General features: G+C 38.8%; 3 protein-coding genes across 3 annotated transcripts; all 3 read right to left on the reverse strand.

The window, feature by feature from the left end:
• Positions 1-1,268: 1,268 nt before the first annotated feature.
• Positions 1,269-2,957, reverse strand: LOC117635192. Its single transcript, XM_034369542.1, has 2 exons — positions 1,645-2,957; positions 1,269-1,563 (listed from the first exon to the last, which is right to left on the reverse strand). Exons 1-2 carry the CDS (start codon positions 2,955-2,957, stop codon positions 1,269-1,271), a joined length of 1,608 nt encoding a protein of 535 aa, XP_034225433.1.
• Positions 2,958-5,721: 2,764 nt separating this feature from the next.
• On the reverse strand, positions 5,722-10,186 carry LOC117635648 (nascent polypeptide-associated complex subunit alpha-like protein 1). The gene is made up of 4 exons (XM_034369985.1): positions 10,019-10,186; positions 8,001-8,085; positions 6,424-6,551; positions 5,722-6,315 (listed from the first exon to the last, which is right to left on the reverse strand). The coding sequence occupies exons 1-4, from the start codon at positions 10,076-10,078 to the stop codon at positions 5,983-5,985; spliced, it is 606 nt and encodes a 201-aa protein (XP_034225876.1). The 5' UTR covers positions 10,079-10,186; the 3' UTR covers positions 5,722-5,982.
• A 7,428-nt stretch (positions 10,187-17,614) lies between these two features.
• On the reverse strand, positions 17,615-18,256 carry LOC117635193. Its single transcript, XM_034369543.1, has one exon. It carries the CDS (start codon positions 18,254-18,256, stop codon positions 17,615-17,617), a length of 642 nt encoding a protein of 213 aa, XP_034225434.1.
• Positions 18,257-20,621: the final 2,365 nt, after the last annotated feature.

Genomic DNA, 20,621 nt, shown 5'->3' on the forward strand with positions numbered 1-20,621 from the left:
CCTGCAACTCCATAACAGAATTAGTAGGGGAGAGTGGTTCTGGGAAGACGCAGCTTTGTCTCCAACTTACGGTACGAGCTCAGCTCCCCCCCTCACATGGCGGACTAGGGGGCTCCTCCATCTACATATTCACAGAATTCAGCTTCCCATTTCGTCGATTGCAACAACTAGGCAACCTTTATCATGCATCATACCCCAACTTAATAAGGTTGGAGCCATTGGAAGACATATATGTTCATGGTGTTCATGATGCTCAAGAACTCATCCATGTCCTTGGAGACATAGAAGCATTTATTGCCATTGATCACACCCGCCTACCTGTGAAACTCATTGTCATTGATTCCATTGCTGCATTGTTCCGATCACAATATTAGACAACACCGGCAGATTTGAAACGGCGGTCTGAAATGTTCTTCAACATATCTGGGACATTGAAGGGTTTAGCAAATAAGTTTGGGTTGGCGGTGGTTGTCACCAACCAAGTGGTGGATTTTATTGGGCCACATGATGGAGTGAATGGGGTGAGGTTGGGAAACTTGGAGTCCCTGGACACATCAGGCAGACGGGTGAGTCTAGCTTTGGGACTGGCTTGGGCACATTGCATAAATTCAAGAGTGTTCTTGGCAAGACATGAGCAATCTATTGAGGTTGACATTCGTAATGCTCCTTCAACAAGTATATGTAGTCAAACACATAGGACATTTCACCTTGTATTTGCCCCACATCTGGCCTATGCATCGGCCGAATTTGTGATAAAAAAAGAAGGTATAGTCGGAGTATCACAGTAACTGTGTAATATAAGAATTCTAAGAACTTTAATGTTTTGGATCCATTTGGAATTACATTCCAGTCCCTTTAATTTCGCACTCAAATTATAATTGCAATCAGGAAGCAATACCAGTACAATAAAAGGTCAATATAATGGCAATCTGTCAGCAATACAGCATGCTGTAGCAATGCAACCCAAATCAGCATGCTGTAGCAATGCAACCCAAATAATGCAAATTTAAAAGAATTCCCATTCAACATAACACGAAACCCACCACAAATAAAAGTTGAGTTCACATGACCTACCAAAGCAACACAAATCTTATTGTCTAAGATACATTGCGCAATGGAATATTGTTTTTACAGGTGCTTTTATTGTGGCCTGTGGAACCGCACCTTGAGCACTTTCTTCTAATGCTGCCCTCTCCTTGCGAGGGAATTCTTAACTTCTTTCGTCTGCCTGGCATGACCCTTGCCATGGGAGGCAGCACAACTCGACTTCAAACATCTTCAGGAGTATCCCACATTCCGTGAGGTTGTACCGGGTAGATGCTATCCGAATAAGCATCCATCCAGGTTTTTCGAGTGTAATACCGAGAAGCCTTTGCATATACACTTACTTTCAAGAAGCGGCAAACTGCAACTACATGCTTGCAAGGTAGCTGCTCAAGCTGAAACTTTCTACAACTACAACTGTTGTTCGTCAAATCTACGAGGCCGTCCATATTACCGTCCAAAACATTATACTGTGCATTATTAACTTTAACCACATTCATCCTTGCAGCATCCTCCAACCTGTTCCTCAACTTCTTCTCTCAAAAATTGGGGCACAATGTTGTTGTGCAATTCAAAGCCAACTCACGACGTTCGGTGAACCATTTCACAAGGAGATTAACAATTTCCCCTATCAAATGAACCACTGGCAGCATTCTTGCAAACCTAAGGACTGAGTTGATTGACTCCGCAATATTTGTTGTCATTACATTGTAGCGGCGTCCATCCATGTGAGCTCTAGACCACTTATGTAACCCTGCCTCTTCAAGATATTGAGCAACATGTTCCTTTCGCTTGATCTTGCGAAAATGACAATCAAATTCAGCAATGGAATAAGATTTCGCAGCCTTCTCAAAGTGCATAAGTATGTGATCACGCTTTTTCAACTTGAAAGTGCGTTTCATGTTCCCCTTCATATGATAAAAGCATATGCCATGTTGTGCAGTTGGAAAAATTTTGTTCCACACATTCTCTATGCTAACATTTCGATCAGAAATAATAACAAGATTGGGACACTCACCAATGGCTTCATGAAGTTTAGTGAAAAACCAATGCCATGATGCATCCGTCTCCAAATCCCCGATCCCAAAAGCAAGAGGATATATATTTCGATTACCATCGAATGCATTTGCTACAAACATAACACCCTTGTACTTGGATTTTAAATGAGTGGCATCCGCGGCTATCACTGGCCGCATGGAAGAACGGAACCCTCTAATACATGCGCCAACCGCCATAAATAAATACACAAAGTGATTGTTCTCATCAGTTTGGATGTGTGTTTTTGTGCCGGGATTCATACGCTCCAATTCATAGCAATAAGCTGGAAGGATATAATATGCCTCCTCCGTTGATCCTCTAATGGACAATAGAGCTAACTCCCTTGCTTTCCAAGCTTTCGAATAATGGATGGTGCAACCAAAGTTGTGTTTCACATCTCTCATAATGTCACTTGGTGTGTATATTGTCCGACAATCCTTCAACTTCCTTTTAAGTGAAGTGGCTACAAGTGCTGCGGTTGCTTGACGATGCTTGTCACTTACAAACCTCAAATCACATTCATGGACAGTTGTACACCTCACAATCATGAAGCTGTATTCTCCAATTCTCGATGCTCGGACCCGCCATGGGCATGGACGTTGACAACAAACCACAAGCAACCTCTTAGTGCAAGAGAATTGCACCTTAAATTCAAAGTGGCCTCTTAATGCCGTCAACCGTAACTCCGTCAACAATGTTTTCTTACTAGAGAAAATTTGCCCAACTGTAATTTTCGGATTCCAATCGCTTCGGGAAAACCCGCTGTCCAAATATGCTTCTTCATCTTTTACACCGACTGCATTATACCGATTTTTTTCACCCATTTGACTCCAATAATGTTGACGAGTGGGTTCAGATTCTCCTCCTAAACGCATTTTTGGCAACTGGGCAGCTGTGTTCAAGCACCCCAAATTAGGAGGGGCAGAGGACACTGACACTTCATTTCTTTCAGTACCATTATCACCACCATGCATCTCCTCCACCTCGCTAAAATCAATCATATCCATAAAATCTGTCCCTACTTCACCTCCCAAATCAGTGACATTTGTATTATTCCAAGTTACTTCATTGCTTTCAACAATGGCAACTGAAGAATGACCCATCCGACTACTATCTGTTGTGATATGCATACTATGAACTACATCATTTGTCAGTCCTTTATCTTCTATACTCACGAGTAAGGGAGCTAGTTTTGAAGGTGTTACCTCGAAATTGTACTTCATAAAAAAAATTGACATCATCATCGTCCTCAATCTTTATGTGCTTCCACTCATTCGAGGCCACCAAAACTGAGAATTTTAAGCAAATCTTGTCTTCCCTGATGTTTGTATTACCAATCTGATGCACACGGTCCAACAGTTCAGCAAATTTGATGGTCCGTGGAACTATTAAGCCTTTTGAGTCCCCCCCTTCATATTTGCACATCTTCTTCGAGGTGACCCATTTTCCATTGTAGCACACGAGAATAACAATTGTCTCCATTTCTGACCATGACAAAACAACATTTCATTAACACAATAATATAACCACAATAAACATACAATACAATAGCAATATAACCACAATATAATGAAATATAGGAGCAATATAGAGGCACTATAATAGCAATATAACAGCAATACGACTGTAAAATAAGAGGAACACAACCACAGTACACTAGTAACACATCAGAATCACACTATACAGATCTACTACATCAAATGGAAAATCCCAAGTTTCAAGATTCACATATCCAGACCAATCTAAATGGAATTGGTACAAACCCAGATGAATGAGCATGAATATTCAACAAAACCTAACCCAAAGACATTAAAGCCAAAACGAATTTAACACAAACCCAAACAATCAAACTATAACTCATTTCACATAATCCCACTGATATTAAGAAAATAACCATCAACACTACCTTTTCGAGGTCGGCAATCCACTAGAGCTTCAAGGTTGCAAGCAGCTATTCAGAAGACATAGCTAAAGGGAAGGGTTCGCGATTCCAAACAGAGAGCAAGAGATCGAATAGGGGAGAAAGAGACATAACGAAGCTATAGAGAGAGAAACGGCTGCGCTATGAGAAAGAGAGCAAAGAGAGAGACAGAGAGTTGTGCTAGAGAGAGAGAGAGCCAAGATAGAGAGAGCCAAGAGAGACACAGAGAGCTGTGATAGACAGATACCAAAGAGAAGAGAGTTGTGCCAGAGAGAGAGAGCTGTGTGAGCTAAGAGAACAAATTTCTGAACTTGTGAAAAATCAGCAATAAGTGTACAATAATTTTATATTTATAGGTGATAGTTAATACAAGACTTGGAAGTACAGGATTTTAAAAAAATCTCTGGATGCCAGTGGGGTTGTACCGCAGTGGTTCTAGTGGTCCCCTTCCCCCACCCCAACACGGCACCTGGGTTTGAAACTTGGTAGTGTGCAATCTTGAGGAACCCAAACCAATGCTTTAGTCCCCCTCCATAACGCTTGGCCAAAAAAAAATTCTCTGGATTTGACAGTTGTTTTCTACTGCAGGCTGCTTGCAAGAAGGCCCCTGACAGCACAGATGCCAAGAGAGCCCAGCTGAATTGGGAAACAAGATATACTAGATGATGGCAATGGCCCTTGGAGGAAGATGGGGTAGTTTGGAAGATGAGGAGGCAAAGACGGAGGTAGCCAACGGTAATGCGGCAAAACCGTCTGGTGTAAGTGCTGGTGAAGCCTTGGAAACACAAGTAATTGAACCATTAGAAGTGAGAAGGCAGAGACCGATCCATGGAATGTTTTATTGTCTTCAAGAGATTATCCTTTAGATAAACATTTTGGCAATATTTTATTTACCTATACAAGAAAGCATAAGGTTGCTAACTTGCTGTGGAAGAAAGATACTTGTTATGGACTTGTGCTTTTACCAATTTCCACCGTGCGAAAAACAATTCAATATTCTCAGATACAGGGGACACTTAATCTTTTACCTCCTTAAAATATTATCAGAGCTCTATTTTCAAGCACAAAATCCAGTTGTACATTCATCCTCAAGTACGTAACAAATCTGAATCTTCACAAATGCAAAAGCAGAGGGCTCTTCAAGCTCAAAATGTAGTGATTGAAATTAAAATTATGTTTCCACCAACCCTGCAGAATATCAGGGCTTTCCCTTTCAATGCAAGTTTCAGGGATGATGATCATCCAACACATGGTTGTCTAGGCTAGTAAATTAGTCAGCTAGCTCGTTCACTAAAACAGAGGCCGCGGCAAGGATTGACTGAAGCCAGCTTCTGACCCCTACTCGGAGAAAATCTTGGGTCTGGCTGGTGGATCATGTCACCCATCCACACTTGTATTTAAAAAAAAAAAAACATAAATCGATCAATTAATCAATAATGATCTGTTTGGAAGTGAATTTTGGAGGGCCGGAATCACACCCAAACAAACAAGCTGCTTTTTCATAAAATCACTTAAATCATTATATGGAGAATAGCAAGTGATTGTCAGTCTATCTACAATCTCTACCAAACGAGCAGTAGACGGACAGGTGTCAAAACGGTAGATAGGAGACTGGGAGGGCACAAGGTAATTGGGTACAAGAAATCTCAAGCCTAGATAATAACCCCCAAACCTGGTATTTCATACATCACACCAAAAGTACAATCTAACACAAGAAAAGGACATATGCATCACCACTGATTATAAGCATGCTGAGCAACTGATATGCAAGATGATATTGTATAAATGATGTGGTGCAATGCACTACATGCAAAGACATCCAAACCATACATCATAACCATCAGAGTTATATCATACTGGTACAAGGATTAAAGAAACAAAGACATTCGAAATTTCAATCTCAAATTCTCAAGTAGACATTACTGGGAGCCCAAAAAAAAAACAACTCATCAGATGTAAAGTTTCGCCGAGAAGGTGGCTCAGTTTGTTAATTCCATAATGGCAGAAACAATGTCTCCTTCTGCTGCTTTGAGTGCTTTAACAGCTCTTGGTCTTGAAACCCCAGCTTGTGTCATCACCAACTCTATGTCCTTGGGTTCCACACCAGTTTCATCTATATCTTCATCATCTTGAGCCAATGTTGATGGCTCAGGGTTTGCTGTCACATTATTTAGATTAGGAGCCTTGAACTGCTCCGCAGCCTGAGTTTGAAGTTGTGAGCTTAAATCTTCAATCTTTGCTTCCCCAAAAATGACATACGTATCAGATGCAGGGCTCTTAAAAACATCTGGCTTTGAGATAACAAACAGAATCTGCAAGAACAAAGATAAATACATTAACTATATGCATAAATCTCATTTAAGCCAAGACGTTGCAATCAAAAGAAAAAAGGAAAAAAAATGCGACAAATCAACACCAACATTCTTGCTCTTCTTGACAGTCACACGGCTGACACCTGGTATTGGCTTCATTCCAAGTTTCAACATTGCCTTGCGACTCTTCTTTTCACTTCTGCTCTGCTTAGACCTACCACTTGCATCTCCTTGTCCTGCCAGTGACATTTAGACAAAAAATTTATACCCATATTTACATTGACTATACAAGATACAATGTAGAACTTCCCTCCAACCCAACCCACCCACCCCCCATTTTTTATAGCAGCAAGGACCAGAGCAAGAATTATCGTCTCAGGGTAACCTCTACGGCTAAACCAAACCATTCAGTTGAAAAATTTTACCAAAAATTCAACACTCTTATATCTTTAATTTTTTAAATTTTCAGTCACACAACCAGATAATTATGGGCATATTTCTGCCCAGAAAGAAAATCATAACCAGAACAAGAGAGAGGCCAAGCTAAACGAAGAGACAAAAACACTGCATGGTGCATTGAAGACAGCAACACAACCTTTTACCCATGGCTTCTACTTATGTTAATGGAAAGATCATTCAATCCCCTAATCAAACTAAATTTTTTTTATCAAAAAATAATAAAATTAATACTCAAATTCAAATATGCTGCTCAGATTGCCTAAAAAGTTTTCTACCTAATCTATATATATAAAGGCAGAGTTAGAGTTTGGTGTAACTTTCAAAATAACAAGAAATATCCTTTGCTAATTAGAATTCTAAAATAATACAACTTAATTAATGAGGAATAAAATAGTAAAAGCAATCTTTTAAATTAAAAAAAGTTATTAAAGTAGGCTAGTAAAATTATTAAAGTAGAACTGTTACCATTTGAAAAGGACGAAAATGGGAGAAAGAAATCTGTTGAAATCTGTTGAAAAGGACAAATACCGATGAATGGCCTTCAATCATTTTTCTCGGTTTAACTATTCATTTGAGAGTATAAACCGACAAGAAAAACTCCAACATTCAGTACAATCATGTCATCTTTCATTTCTAGATGACACAACGAAGATCAGGTATATCATTTATCTGCCATTTCATTTCACTTACAAACTCTGTGGCGTGTGATTTTGGAATTCTAGTTGTTTCTATGATTTCCCTGTTCAGATTGATTCCCTTAATTTTTTTTCTGGCACTACAAATTTTATCTTATCTTTCCGTGAAACTTTGATGTTTTATTCATAAGGGGTTAGGTGAATAGTGCAATAGTATAGACATGTTTAAAGAGTGAATTTTTTATCAGATATTGGCGACAATAAGAAAAAATGTCAGATACTTCAGGATCAAACATCTATGTCCGCATTACTTAGATTATGTACATTTTGTTCCTAAATTCATTGTCAAACTAATAAAATATATATATTTAATATGAGTGATGCAATAAATGAATGTGGGCATAAAGAAAAAACAATCTTTCAAAAGAAATATATAAATGAGTGAGTATAAATTGGAAAGAAAGGGTAATTTTTTGGGACAGTTATGGGTATGTCCATCTTGGTAGTAGAAAATGCCTTTCGCGTGCGAAAAGTGCATGCAGAGAAGCTTAAATAAATAAATAAAATTAACATTTTCAATGTGCACTTTACCTTCCACATCATCGTCATCCTTTTCATCATCTTCATCATCATCGTCATCTTCATCATCTTCGTCCTCAACTACAGGCTCATCATCCTACACAAAATGCCACTCAAACTTTCATGCCCAATAAAGAAATAGTGAAGCATCCTAGATAATGTATTGAATGATAGCTCTAACAAAAGAGTATATTTGCTATTCTCCACCACTAACCATCAACACAAGGTTAACAACTATAGTAGGAAAGGACATAACTAAAACACTGTCATATATTGCACATAAACATGACAAATTAGTAACCAAACAAGTTAAACATATAACTTTATGAACCTCTGAGACTAGTCAATTGGAAATCAAGTTAAGCCAAGTACAATGGGTATTGAGTGGATTGAGCATCACATTCTTTCTCCCACTAATAGAAAATACCAACTTAGACTAGTGATCTACTGTGAAATATTTTATAGTTCAAGATTGATGTCACAATAGTAGGCCACTAATTACGCCAACAAGATTGTCTTAATCCGGACAAAAGATGAAAATGCTAAATAAACATGCCTGTTAAATCTAACCAGATAAATATGCTATATGCTTGAAAGCATCAACTGAGGAAACATACTCCAGTTAATAGAATACAGGCAAGATGTAAAATACCTTGTAATGAGCAAAGTTTGAAAGTAAAATAAGATACAATCAGAGATTGACTAATCTCGATTATCCAAACCAAGTTCTTAATGGGCAGCTGATTAAACACAGAAGTGTTCACTTCCCAAAATGATTCTTTATTTCACCTAAGAAAATCCACACTTCCATGATTCCTTAATTTGAGAGGGAACCAAAAAAAAAAAAAAACTAAATCCATACAATTTTAATGCAGCTTTTTGAGGTGTAAAAATATTTTAAGGATCCTCCATGATCATTCCATTCCTCAATTCTTAATATTTAGCTACATAATGCCACATTTTGACCTACTAATATTAACCCCAATGTTAGGTGTAACAATATGCCGATCTATGTGAATGACTGAACCCTTACAAAACCTATGTCCTCAATTAGGTTTCTTTCTTTGGCTGGGCAAGAATCGATTATAGACCTCCCAACCAAACGAAGGTCTGAAGCCACCCATGCAATATCAAACTCATAACAAGACTTCACCTCAAGTGCTAGAGAAATAAAAAACAGAAGCTCCTCACATCATCTGATTCATCAGACAGTTCTAGTTATTCTCCCTTGACCCTTCTCACACCCCATTGATTCAAACCTCAGTCGTCTTAATTCAGTAAGAAGCAAATCATATAAAGTCAAATTTCGGTTCACATTTTTGCAATTGGCTGATGCAGTGTGATATGGAAGGCTGATTAAGAATCACCCAGGATAACCAAAAAAAACAACCTTCACCAACCAAAGCATTAAAGAAGAAACAATGATACAAGTGAAACTAAAAATGAAAACTCAAAGGTCAGCAGTATATCTAGTTCTCCAAACTGTAAGGAAAGGTTTCCAAGCGACCCCGATAGCTACTACATAACTAAAACGTAAGCAAAAAAAAAAAAAACACCCACGGTAAACTGGATCACATCCCCTCTAAAATGGATACAAAACTAATTCTAAAAGCTGATCACAAGGAAATAATATTAAATAAAAATTAAACCCTTATAGGTCTCTAGTTAAGTTCACTATGTAGAAATGTGTTCCGCATTCATCGATCCATTGGAAAGATTTATCGGAAATTCAACACCATAGCAGCTAAAACGCAAAATATAACAAACAAACAAAAAATCACACTCCAACCATAAAATATTTCCAAATCATTTTCTAGATCAGCTAATTTTCTCCATAAACCAAATATTATACCCAAAAAAAAATATTCCAGGCAATATCAATATTCCTAAACAATAAATAAAAGAAAAACCAGAAGGCATAAGCCAATCCAGAGAACTATCACATATCACAAGCCTCTACTCAAATGAAACCGTTGATAAACTGAGAACGAACATGTAACGTGAGAGAGAGAGAGAGAGAGAGAGATTACATGAATTTTTTGCTGTTCGAGTTGGGCAGCGAGCTCCTCTTCTTGAGTTTGGGCAGTCATGCTTCGTACAGTGCAGTGTGGTTCGACTTTGAGACGTCTTCGGACTAAAACCCTAAAAACCCGAAATGTTTCACAACGACGACATTATATATCACCGAGATTGTGGAGGCTCTCATTCCCTTATTCCTGCCGGGTACGGTTATGGTGCTTTCCGGGTCAACCCGTGATCCAATTGACCTCTTTTATGAACCAATGTCTTATGATTCTATGTGTGGTTGAGATTAAAACTTGAAATTAACAACCAAGGGGAATGTTTTTTTTTTTTTTTTTGGGGGTTAGGCCTTCTCTAACCCGGGCTATATCCAAATTTTCCCTCCCTAAAAAGTAACTATTTGGGTTTCGCCCAAACTCAAATCGTTTTTTCTCCTAACCCTCCGGACTCAAATTTTAAATCCTCAACTTTATTAAATTGTTTAAGAATTGTTTAATTCTAATTTTTTTTTTTGTAAAATTTTTCTTCATTAATCTTTTTAAATAACGTCATAATTTAATTTTTTCAACAATTTGACCTTAAAAATTTTGAAATTTCATAAATTTAATTTTATTCCAAAAGTATGAGAATGAAGAAGATGATGTGCTTGAAATGATATCAAAAGTATGAGAATGGAAGAGATTGATGAAATTGACAAAGGAAAAATAAATTGAGAAATAGAAAAAATGTTTTTGGTAGATTAATTGAGAAATAGGTGAGTATTTATAGAGTTTGGAGTGAGATTTGGGATTGGATCTTATTTGGATTAATTTAAAATATTATTTTGACCGTTGGATCTTTTTTTTTTTACCGTTAAAATAGCATAGATTTAATCCCATCGTTAATTTAAGTTATATGTACATACAAAAACAAAAAAACAAGAGCAACATTTGAAACCGTTGGATTCCAATGGCAATTCCATGGAATAGCGACAAGTGGTGCAAAGAGAAGACAAAAAGCAAGCTACAAATTTGGAGGTGGGCCCCAGGTCAGAATCTTTGCACATAGGGCTGTTTGAGATGTGCAGTGGGCTCCCTTGAATAATGTTGGGTCCAAATTTGGGTTTTCCCAAATTTTGGGTCATTCATTTTCTTGGGTTGAGAGAGGTTTTGGGCAATATTTTGGGTTTAGGTGACAGGACCCGAACCAAATTCCGCTTTGGAATTCGAGTCGGACCCTGTGCGTGTCCAATACTTGGCGAATGTCGGGCACAATTGACCTACTTGCCCTTCGGGCTGTAATTTTAACCTTGACTCGTACCGAAAATTCGGCAGAGTCTCCCCTGTATTTTGCTCAATCCCAAAATTAACACCTGTCAAAACGAGCAATAATATCTACACAACCAACTACCAGCACTTCAATATACAAGCCAATAGTTCCATTATCACTCTAGGGCAATATATCAGAGCAGTTCTAATAGCATACAGATAGGTTACTCTTTTTACAAACCAACCTTTTTGTAACAAGAAGGCGCGGAAGTCAAGATGGCTCGGTGGTGGATTTCCTGTGCACGCTACATCCTGGGGACGCAAAACATTCAAAAACGTGAGTGGACAAAAATAAAGGTTCATAAAATATCCTAAGTGTTATAAAACCAAAGAATTGAGGAGAGAATTTAGAAGCAGAGAAAACCCCTCAGATTGGTTTTTCTCTTCAGTAAATTATCTATCTCTTTAATTACAAGGAGGGGTGAACCCTTTTGTAGGCAAAGCCCCTTCCAACATGTGGTGGGCTCCACCTTATCATTTACAACACTCCCCCTTGGAGACCACAAATGATACGGAATATGCCTCGTTAAAAACCTTGCCAGTAAAAACCCAGTGGGACAAAAACTGGTCGAAGGGAAAAAGAGTACATAACCATGTGTAACATAAAATTCTGTGTATATTGACATGCGTGCGACACTGCCTCGTTAAAACCTTGCCGGGAAAAACCCAGTGGGATAAAAATAAAAAAAAATAAAAAAAACCTGGACGAAGGAAAAAGAGTACAGTGTGTAAAGGTCTTTATTGACAGCACGCTCCCCCTGATGCTTGGCAAAATATCTTTAAGCCATACTGTTGATCATCTTTCTGAATATCATAGTTGACACTGCTTCTGTGAGTCAATCTTGAGCGACACTGCCTCGTTAAAACCTTACCAGGAAAAACCCAGTGGGATAAAAAAACTGGATGAAGGAAAAAGAGTACAGTGTGTGAAGGTCTTTATTAATACCATGCTCCCCCTGATGAATATCTCCCCCTGAAAACTTCATGACTAGCTTTTTCCAGTAAGCGACCATAGAGATTTCCAGAGTCCGCATATCTAATAACACTTGGGCTATTTATAAGTTCACTCAAAAATATGCCCGTATATGGTGTTATGCTTAGATAGCATCAAATATGCCTCACATCATCCCAAAATGATGGTGATGGAGTTGAGCTCTATCTGAAAAATATGATGTCCGGTCCAATATACTTCCGAAAAATCCTTAAAGTGTCCAACGGATAATCCTCATAAAAATGCTTCAATACTTTCTTAGTATAAGCAAGAATCTCGTTGGCATAATGCTCGATCTTTAAGTCGAGACAAATATTTCTTGAACTCTTCAGAAGCTTTAATGTGTTGCAAACACATTATAATCAATGTACTCACTGAGGCAATTTATGCACATTAGTATTGAGTACAGATTTTGTGCTTCAGGCACATGTCATTCAGGGACTTGCTTCATGCAATTTCAATCCTTTCAAGGATTTTGTTTAAAGGGATTAAACTTTATGACACATTATATAGCTTTAACCCAGCTATTTATACATCTTTAGGGAATCACTTCAGGTGATATGCTCTTTGCATTTAATAACCCTTAAAGATAACATGTTGGTCTCCGTAAATGTGCAATAAAGGGGCACAATTGAATCTATAAATATGGAGAAAACCCAACATTCCTTGTTTATGCCAAAAAAACATTGTGTCATACAAAGTAGGTATATTCCCTTTTATTCCAAACACCCAAGTATAACTTTCAGTATTAACAAATTTTGGGGTTCGTACTGTGGGTTTGTTCTTTCACGTTCATTCTCATCTATAATGGAATTACCTCATTCCATTTTGGCCAATGATATTGTCGACATTTAATAATTGAACGTGGTTCCAATCAACACAGCCCATTGATGATTTGAGTAGCTACTCCAAAATCAAAATTTGTCATTCATCAATTCATGATCCCACCATTCTCATGTGCATGCGCATGCATCAATTATAAGCATTTCTTTGCTTTTTGGGTACCCAAGCCACTGCAGGGGGCTTTTATTATGTGAGAATGTGGATTATAACCTCCAATGGAGCGTTATTTTATAGTAGGGGGTGGATAATCTCCATTTAGGGAGTTGGAACATTTAGAACCCATATATCTGTCATGCTGCAGGCATGCCACAGATTAATACATACATGTCAATTAATTTCTGGGACTTTAACCCATATTATGGGACTTTAACCCATATAATTTGCTACGCATTAGGCGTGCACAATATCAATATTGACATGTCAAAGGATTGTCCTTTCGGGACTTCAATCCACATCATTTGCTACGCAACAGGCATGCATCATATTGATCACTGCTATACCCATATTATGTTCTTATGGGACTTTAATCTGTGCAGTGTATTATCAATGTATCCAACTTGCAATCTGTAAAATTTGCATTAATAATTCATGGATACATACAAGCCATTCTTTTGGAACGGACTTATCTCCCCATTTGGTTACCTTTCAAGATAAAATATCAAATAAGTATATAAGCATAAAATAACACAAGTATTGCTTACATCCTTAGGTGGGAGAAACTTTTCTCAAGTATCATTCAAACTTGTATCGGCCCAGCAAATATAATGTAGTGCTTGATGATCTAGTTATATCCTGCAAGAGAAAAAATCACAATTCTTTTGCCTCTGTCAAAACAAATAACCCTCAGAGTTAGGATCACTTCATGGATTCTTTCTTCAGATGTTCATTCTAAAGAAATAAAATCCCTTATGAACAGAGAGCTGCAAAAGAGAAAAAATGCAAAAAAAATTGTGATATTGATTGCAAGATAAGGTAAGCAATCAGGGAAGGAAGCTGGTGGGAGCAGACAACCAGCTCAGCAATCAAGGAAGGAAGCTGGTGGGAGCAGACAACAAGCTCTCATTTCTCCTAGTCTAGAAGGACCTCAGGAGATTAGAGCATAAGGTCGCCTTCACAGTTCCCTAATGCAGCGGAAACGTGATCAGGGATAGTCTCGCTTCCTGAATGGATGATCAGAGATAGTCTTGCTTCTTGGGCATATTGAGTGCTTACTAATAAGAAAAACAAGTAGATATCGCATCACTAGGTATGGGGAAAACTGGATGTCTTCTGCAAAGAAAATTTCGTTAGTAACACATTTATACACAAATACAATGAATAGGTAGAACCGGTGAATTTCAAATTAACCATAGGAAAATTGCTAGATTCTCGGGATACTTTTGAAAAAGTAGCTCCGTGAAATCCGTAAAGCAAGATCGGCTTTGACGAAAATAATACTTGAAAACGCCGAAAGTGCCGACATGCATTATTAGAGGCCACGTGAAGTTTTGGACTCTGGGAAAGAAAAAGATAATATGGGGATTCGAGAAGATATTGGGATCCTGGAAATGTTGCCACATTTTCGCCTATAGATATTGCCTTTGCAAAACTTGATTGGAGCAACTGCGTTTCAACTCAACTTCCTTCATTTTCTGAAACTTTAGTTTTTGTAAGACTTTCTTCAAAACCTTCTTAAAATGGCTTCCTCTTCTTCCTGCCCAAATTATTTCAATTTAAATGATGCTCCCACAACAACCAATGACGCCAAAGTTTGGCGTCCATCCTTTGTATCCCAAAATCGTCATCTCACAATTAATGATTCTGTGATGATGAATGATGCTACTGCTGTCATAGTAGCTAGGAATTTCATTACTCCAATGGATGAAATGTTGTTGACAGGGAGGTCTGAGGAAGAGGCTATTGATGACTCAATGGCTTTTAGCATTCAGAGTGCTGCTTCTGTTTCTAACATGGCTGATCGTTTGCATGCTAGAGCAAACGAGGTTCAGAAGTTAACAACTGAAAATTCGTCTCTTCAAAGAATGCTTCATGAGTCTCAACAGGAGGTTGAGAAACTTAAAGGAGAGAATAATGCCTTGTTGAAACTGGTGAGTTCGTACTCTGTTGATACACTGAGAAGGCTAGACATGCTGCAGGTCTCCAATGAAAGAATTTTGGGAGACCATGAGAGGCTCATGGCTAAGCTTAAGAGGCGCCGTCCTCTTCCTTCAGAGGCTTCCAGAACATAATGTAATTTTATAGATTTTACAGGGCCTGCACCTTCATTGCAGGTGGAAAAAATCTATCTGTTGTATGCTCCTTTCCTGTTATAATAATTGCGCACATTCTTAAACTTGCACCTGTGGTTTTTACGTCTTTTCAAAATGACGGTTTGGAACCTTGTGCCTTATAGGTTCAAATAACCACATCGACTCTCCCAAATTTCATATTTCAATGCATGTGAGCCCGTAACTTCTGGCCCGGGCTAAACACAAACTCAGAATTTATTCGCCCTTTTCAAATGGACATGAAATATGAATTGAGTAAAAGCCACGATAATATCGCAATATAGTAGTGAAGAGCATTAACTACTATATACCCACAACTTCAAGTTCAGGATCTCTCATATATTTGGATCCATGGGCTTCCGGCCCAGATATAACAAAATATGTGGGGAGCCTCAATTCATCATTTGAGGTTTATACTGATATTATCCATTTCACGGTGTATTTTTAACAACCGGAATTCACAAAATATATTTCTTCCTTGAGGTGTCGATTATAACAAAATCGAACTTTATTAAATTCATCATTTTCTTATGCCAAAGAAATATGTGGTGTACTACAATTTGCAATAATACCTCAAATGTTGTCCATTTAACTGTTGGAACTTTAGGTTCTCAACACTGTTAGATTTTGAACTTCAGGCCAAAATCACATATTCTCATGGTATGGACATTCTTACAATTTTTTGTACATATTTCTGGACTTCAAGCCCTTACATAATTGTCCATATTTTGAGGAACTTCTGGCATCTCATTTAATTGCTCATCCATGAGTTTAAGAAACTGCAGGTTCCCTTTTGTATATAGTGACGGTTTACCCAAAATGGTTAATATTTATGTATACGTCACTATTCATATATCCGGTACTATTCATCAAGTCATGAATACGTATCTATTCATGTGTACAGTACATCTGCCAGTACAGTTGTCATCCATGTGTACGGCACTTATGAACCAATACGGTACTGTTACATCATTAAGGAACTCTAGGTCCTTATTTACATGTCAAGGATCAAGGACCCTCAAGTCCAATCACATGTTTACAAATACAGTACCGGAGAGACTGCCAGCTCTCATATTAATATCATCATCAAGGATCTTCAAGTCCTGATGTAATTGTATGATGAGGATCAAGGAACTTCTGGTCCTGATCTGCATACTGTAAAAAAACTCATCATACAGCACAATTAATCCATAAAATAAATTGCTGGTAAATAAATTACTGGTATGGACGATAAACCCGCAACATACTTTAAATAAATGTAAATGTGCGGTAAAATAAATTCATAAATTAAATTGCTTGTTGTATGGACGTTAATCCCGCACCATACCTTAAATAAAATTAAATGTGCGGTAAAGTAAATTCATAAAGTATGAGGGTTAATTCCACATCATACTTTAAATAAAAGTAAATGTGCGATAAAGTAAACGTGCTTGTATGGGCACTAATTCTGCTCCATACATTTAAATAAAAATAAAGGCATGGACGATAACCCCGCGCCACCCTTTTAAATAGATACTATTGTATGGACAATAAACCTACTCCATACCATAAATAAAATAAATGTGAAAATAAAATCACCACTAAAAATATAGGAGATGAAACTATCCATAATATTATATATATTATTATACTATATGTTCTTATACTAATATATAATAAGAAAAGTAGGGAAAGTGGTTAGTGGAATATCATGCATGCTCCAGGCTTTCAAATCAGTTGCTTTTATCCTGTCCCCAAGCCAATTACTTTCTTATTATTATAATATATTAAACCAAAGTAGCTTTCCAACGTAGTTTTGTACAGGTTTGAATCCATGCCCCTCTTTTTTCCACTGCTACCACTGTACCTGCACCAATTGGCTTATTAAATACTGTAGAGAAATAATAAAGTAATAAAAGCATAAGGGGCAGAAGGCTTATTGGATTTTTATTTATTTTTCTTTCTTTCGGTGGGTTTGCTGTTCTCAAAACAGGCTTTAGCACTTCTCCTTTCTGATATGGTGCTGCTCTGGGATCTCCATCGACATGGGCTCGAAGCCTCTTGCGCACCCATACTCAATTATAGCGGCTTATTGCTAGCTCACGTGATGTTCCTTTTGTTGGGTGTTGCCGACATGGGAGTTTCTAGCACTCCTCTTGGGGTCAGTAGCAGAGAACACAGTGACATAGAGGAAAAGAAGAGTGGCTATGAACTCAGCTATGAGAGCTCTATAAAAGGACCATTTGGTGAGCTCCACTGCGTCGAAGAGTGGTGCAGGAGGTGGGTCATGGTGGTCCTTGGCCGAGAAAGAGCCTCTCTCTGCAACACTCGGGCATCAATGGTGTGCTTATCGTTGAGGACCCTATCGAGCACAGAGGGATCAGAGGAGACAACGAAGCCGAAGCCCCTGGGCTGGCCAGTGGTCTTGTCGCGCATGATGACGGTCTGGGTAGAAGACGTGGTAGGGTCGTCGTGAGTGACGGCGTTCCTCCATGGCGGCGGCCCACCGTTGGCGAGCAAGTACTTGCTGCACCACGTCCGCAGCTTGAGCTGAAAGCCGTCGCGTATGGGCTCCCACTCGAACTTGAAGCCCATGCTCTTGTCGGCTTCCGCCTGGAGCACTTTTCTGCCTGTCATGCCGAGGAGGAAGGGGTGGTCGGCGGCGGCGAGGTAGAGGCCGTGACAGCTCTTGAGGCGGACGACGTGGGATTTGTTGTCGACGAGCTCGACTGTCCATCGAGCTTTTCGGGAGGCGCCGTTTCGGCTCTGGTGCACGGACTCTTGGTTGTCGTCTGCGACGAGGTACTTGTCGAGGTGACTGCGGAGCTTCACAGCCTTGGTGGTGTTGAAGAACTCCATGGTGATGATCAATGATCAAGTTGAGAGTGATGAAGATGAAATTGATTATAGTTGTGGGATTTTAGTAAGAAGAATAAAAAAAATGGAGAAATTCAGAGAGAGAGAAGGTAGCATTGGATGGAAGGAGGGATAAGATATCTGGGTTTCATCAGAGAATTCAACTAGTATTGTTAAAGCGAATTCGTGCTGATAACGTGTTATAAAACCAAAGAATTGAGGAGAGAATTTAGAAGCAGAGAAAACCCCTCAGATTGGTTTTTCTCTTCAGTATATTATCTATCTCTTTAATTACAAGGAGGGGTGAACCCTTTTGTAGGCAAAGCCCCTTCCAACATGTGGTGGGCTCCACCTTATCATTTACAACACTAAGAGTATACTAACCCCCATTGTAAAAATATAGTTGAGTAAAACTGAATATCTAAACTACCTTTTGGAGCATATTGAAATCAACGCATTTACATATTTATATAAATATATACAATCCTATTCAAGATCAATAAAACTTTGCATGGAAGCACTGAAATCAAAATCTTGCATAAAAACACTGTAATCTAACTTGCATAAAAGCAATGTACTCAAACCTTGCATAAAAGCACTGCAATCAATTAAAACTACCACTCGGATGTACCCCTGTAATTCGGTCAATTCCCCTGGCAGGTCTCGGTGACACAAAGTCTATCCGAGCCTCAAACTGGCAGGATTCAGGGGACGATAGTCAGCCTGATCCGCTGGCAGGTCTCGGTGACACGAAGTCCACCCGAGCTGCAAACTGGCAGGATTCAGGGGACCGTAGTAAGCCTGATCCGCAATCCTGGCAGGTCTCGGTGACACAAAGTCAACCCGAGCCGCAAATCCTGGCAGGTCTCGGGACACCAAGTCAATCCGAGCCACAAATCCTGGCAGGTCTCGGGACACCAAGTCAATCCGAGCTGCAAATCCTGGCACTCACGGTCCGGGCGTCCCCGAAACTCGTGAGGCAAATGTCAAGTGCACTGACAAAACTGAAAGTGAACTGGATGTCGATAGACATCGGCATAACTGAGGGCAATAACCGTAGCTGGGTACTCACGGTGGTTTAAAATATATAACATTTCTGTAAAATCTGCTGAAGAACTGAATTTTTATTAAATCAAGAACTCTGAGAAAATATAATATATATAAATATTATAATATTTCTGAAAGATCTGATGAATAACTGAATGTTTATTAAGTTAAGAACTCTGCTATCATCAGAAAATATAAGGTTTCTGAAAAATCTGATAAATAACTGAATTTCTGTTAAATCTGAAACTATACTGCCACTTTATCTGATATAAATCTCAGACTCTGCTTTCTATAACTCTTTAGCATATTTCACTAAGCAATACAAAAATAAGATATTTGGCTTCACAAACCATGCTAGGAAAATTCACTATCAATTAAACTTATTCAAGATCAAATAATGAAATTCATTTATATAAAATCATTTATAAAAGAAAAGTCCACTCACTCCTGGTCCGAGGTAGCTAGACCTCCTGAAGGTCTCTCCTGCGGGCCTGCCTGGTCCCGGGTGCCTAGGTAAACCATCATGAATATTTAATTAATAAAACTGCTCAGTATAAGTTTTTAAGTAAAACCCTAACCCCCCGACTTCTAAAAGTGCGTGCACTAACTTTAAAGTCATTTTTTCTGCCCACTTAGGCATTTCAGATGTTTAAAACCGTCTGAAAGGACCCGAAACTTCATTAAGCGATAAACTTCCATATTGGTTGATACGGAACCTCGTGGGGTCCACGACCTCCAATTACCAATCTGAGAGTTCCTTTAAGTTTCTCACAATTGAATAACCGTGTTCTGCAAGTTTGGTCTGGAACTGACGATCGGTTTCGCCACGATCGTGCAAATAGTAAAAGTTATAAACCCTAGCCCCAGGGTTTGCGATTTCGGAGTATCCGTGACTCCGATTCACAATCCGTCAAATCCTACACGATTCTGAAATTATCTAGAACAACATATCTGAAATTGAGCGTCATCCAACGGTTCGGCAGTATTGAACCCGGAAATCGCACAATATGGAAAATCCGTTCGAGGCCCAAACAGTATCCAAATTGAGATCCGCGAAATCTTACGCGCTCGTGACAACCTAAGGATCGCAACAAGACATAGTGCCACTGCACTACCCTCACCCACGTGCCGGCAGCGATGGGTGTCCAAAGCGATTACACCTCGCTGGCAAAACTTCAAACCATGGCCCCAAACTCCTACCCTAGGTAAAACACCATATTTGGAGCCACTTTTGTTCTTGGACCTACCCTAAAAAGTGGCCGGAAGTGGCCGAACACGGAGGCCGAAAATTGGCCAAATTTTCAAACTCAAAAATCCAATA

This window comes from Prunus dulcis, chromosome 7 (genome assembly GCF_902201215.1).
Source record: "Prunus dulcis chromosome 7, ALMONDv2, whole genome shotgun sequence".
NCBI classification, from domain to species: Eukaryota; Viridiplantae; Streptophyta; class Magnoliopsida; order Rosales; family Rosaceae; genus Prunus; species Prunus dulcis.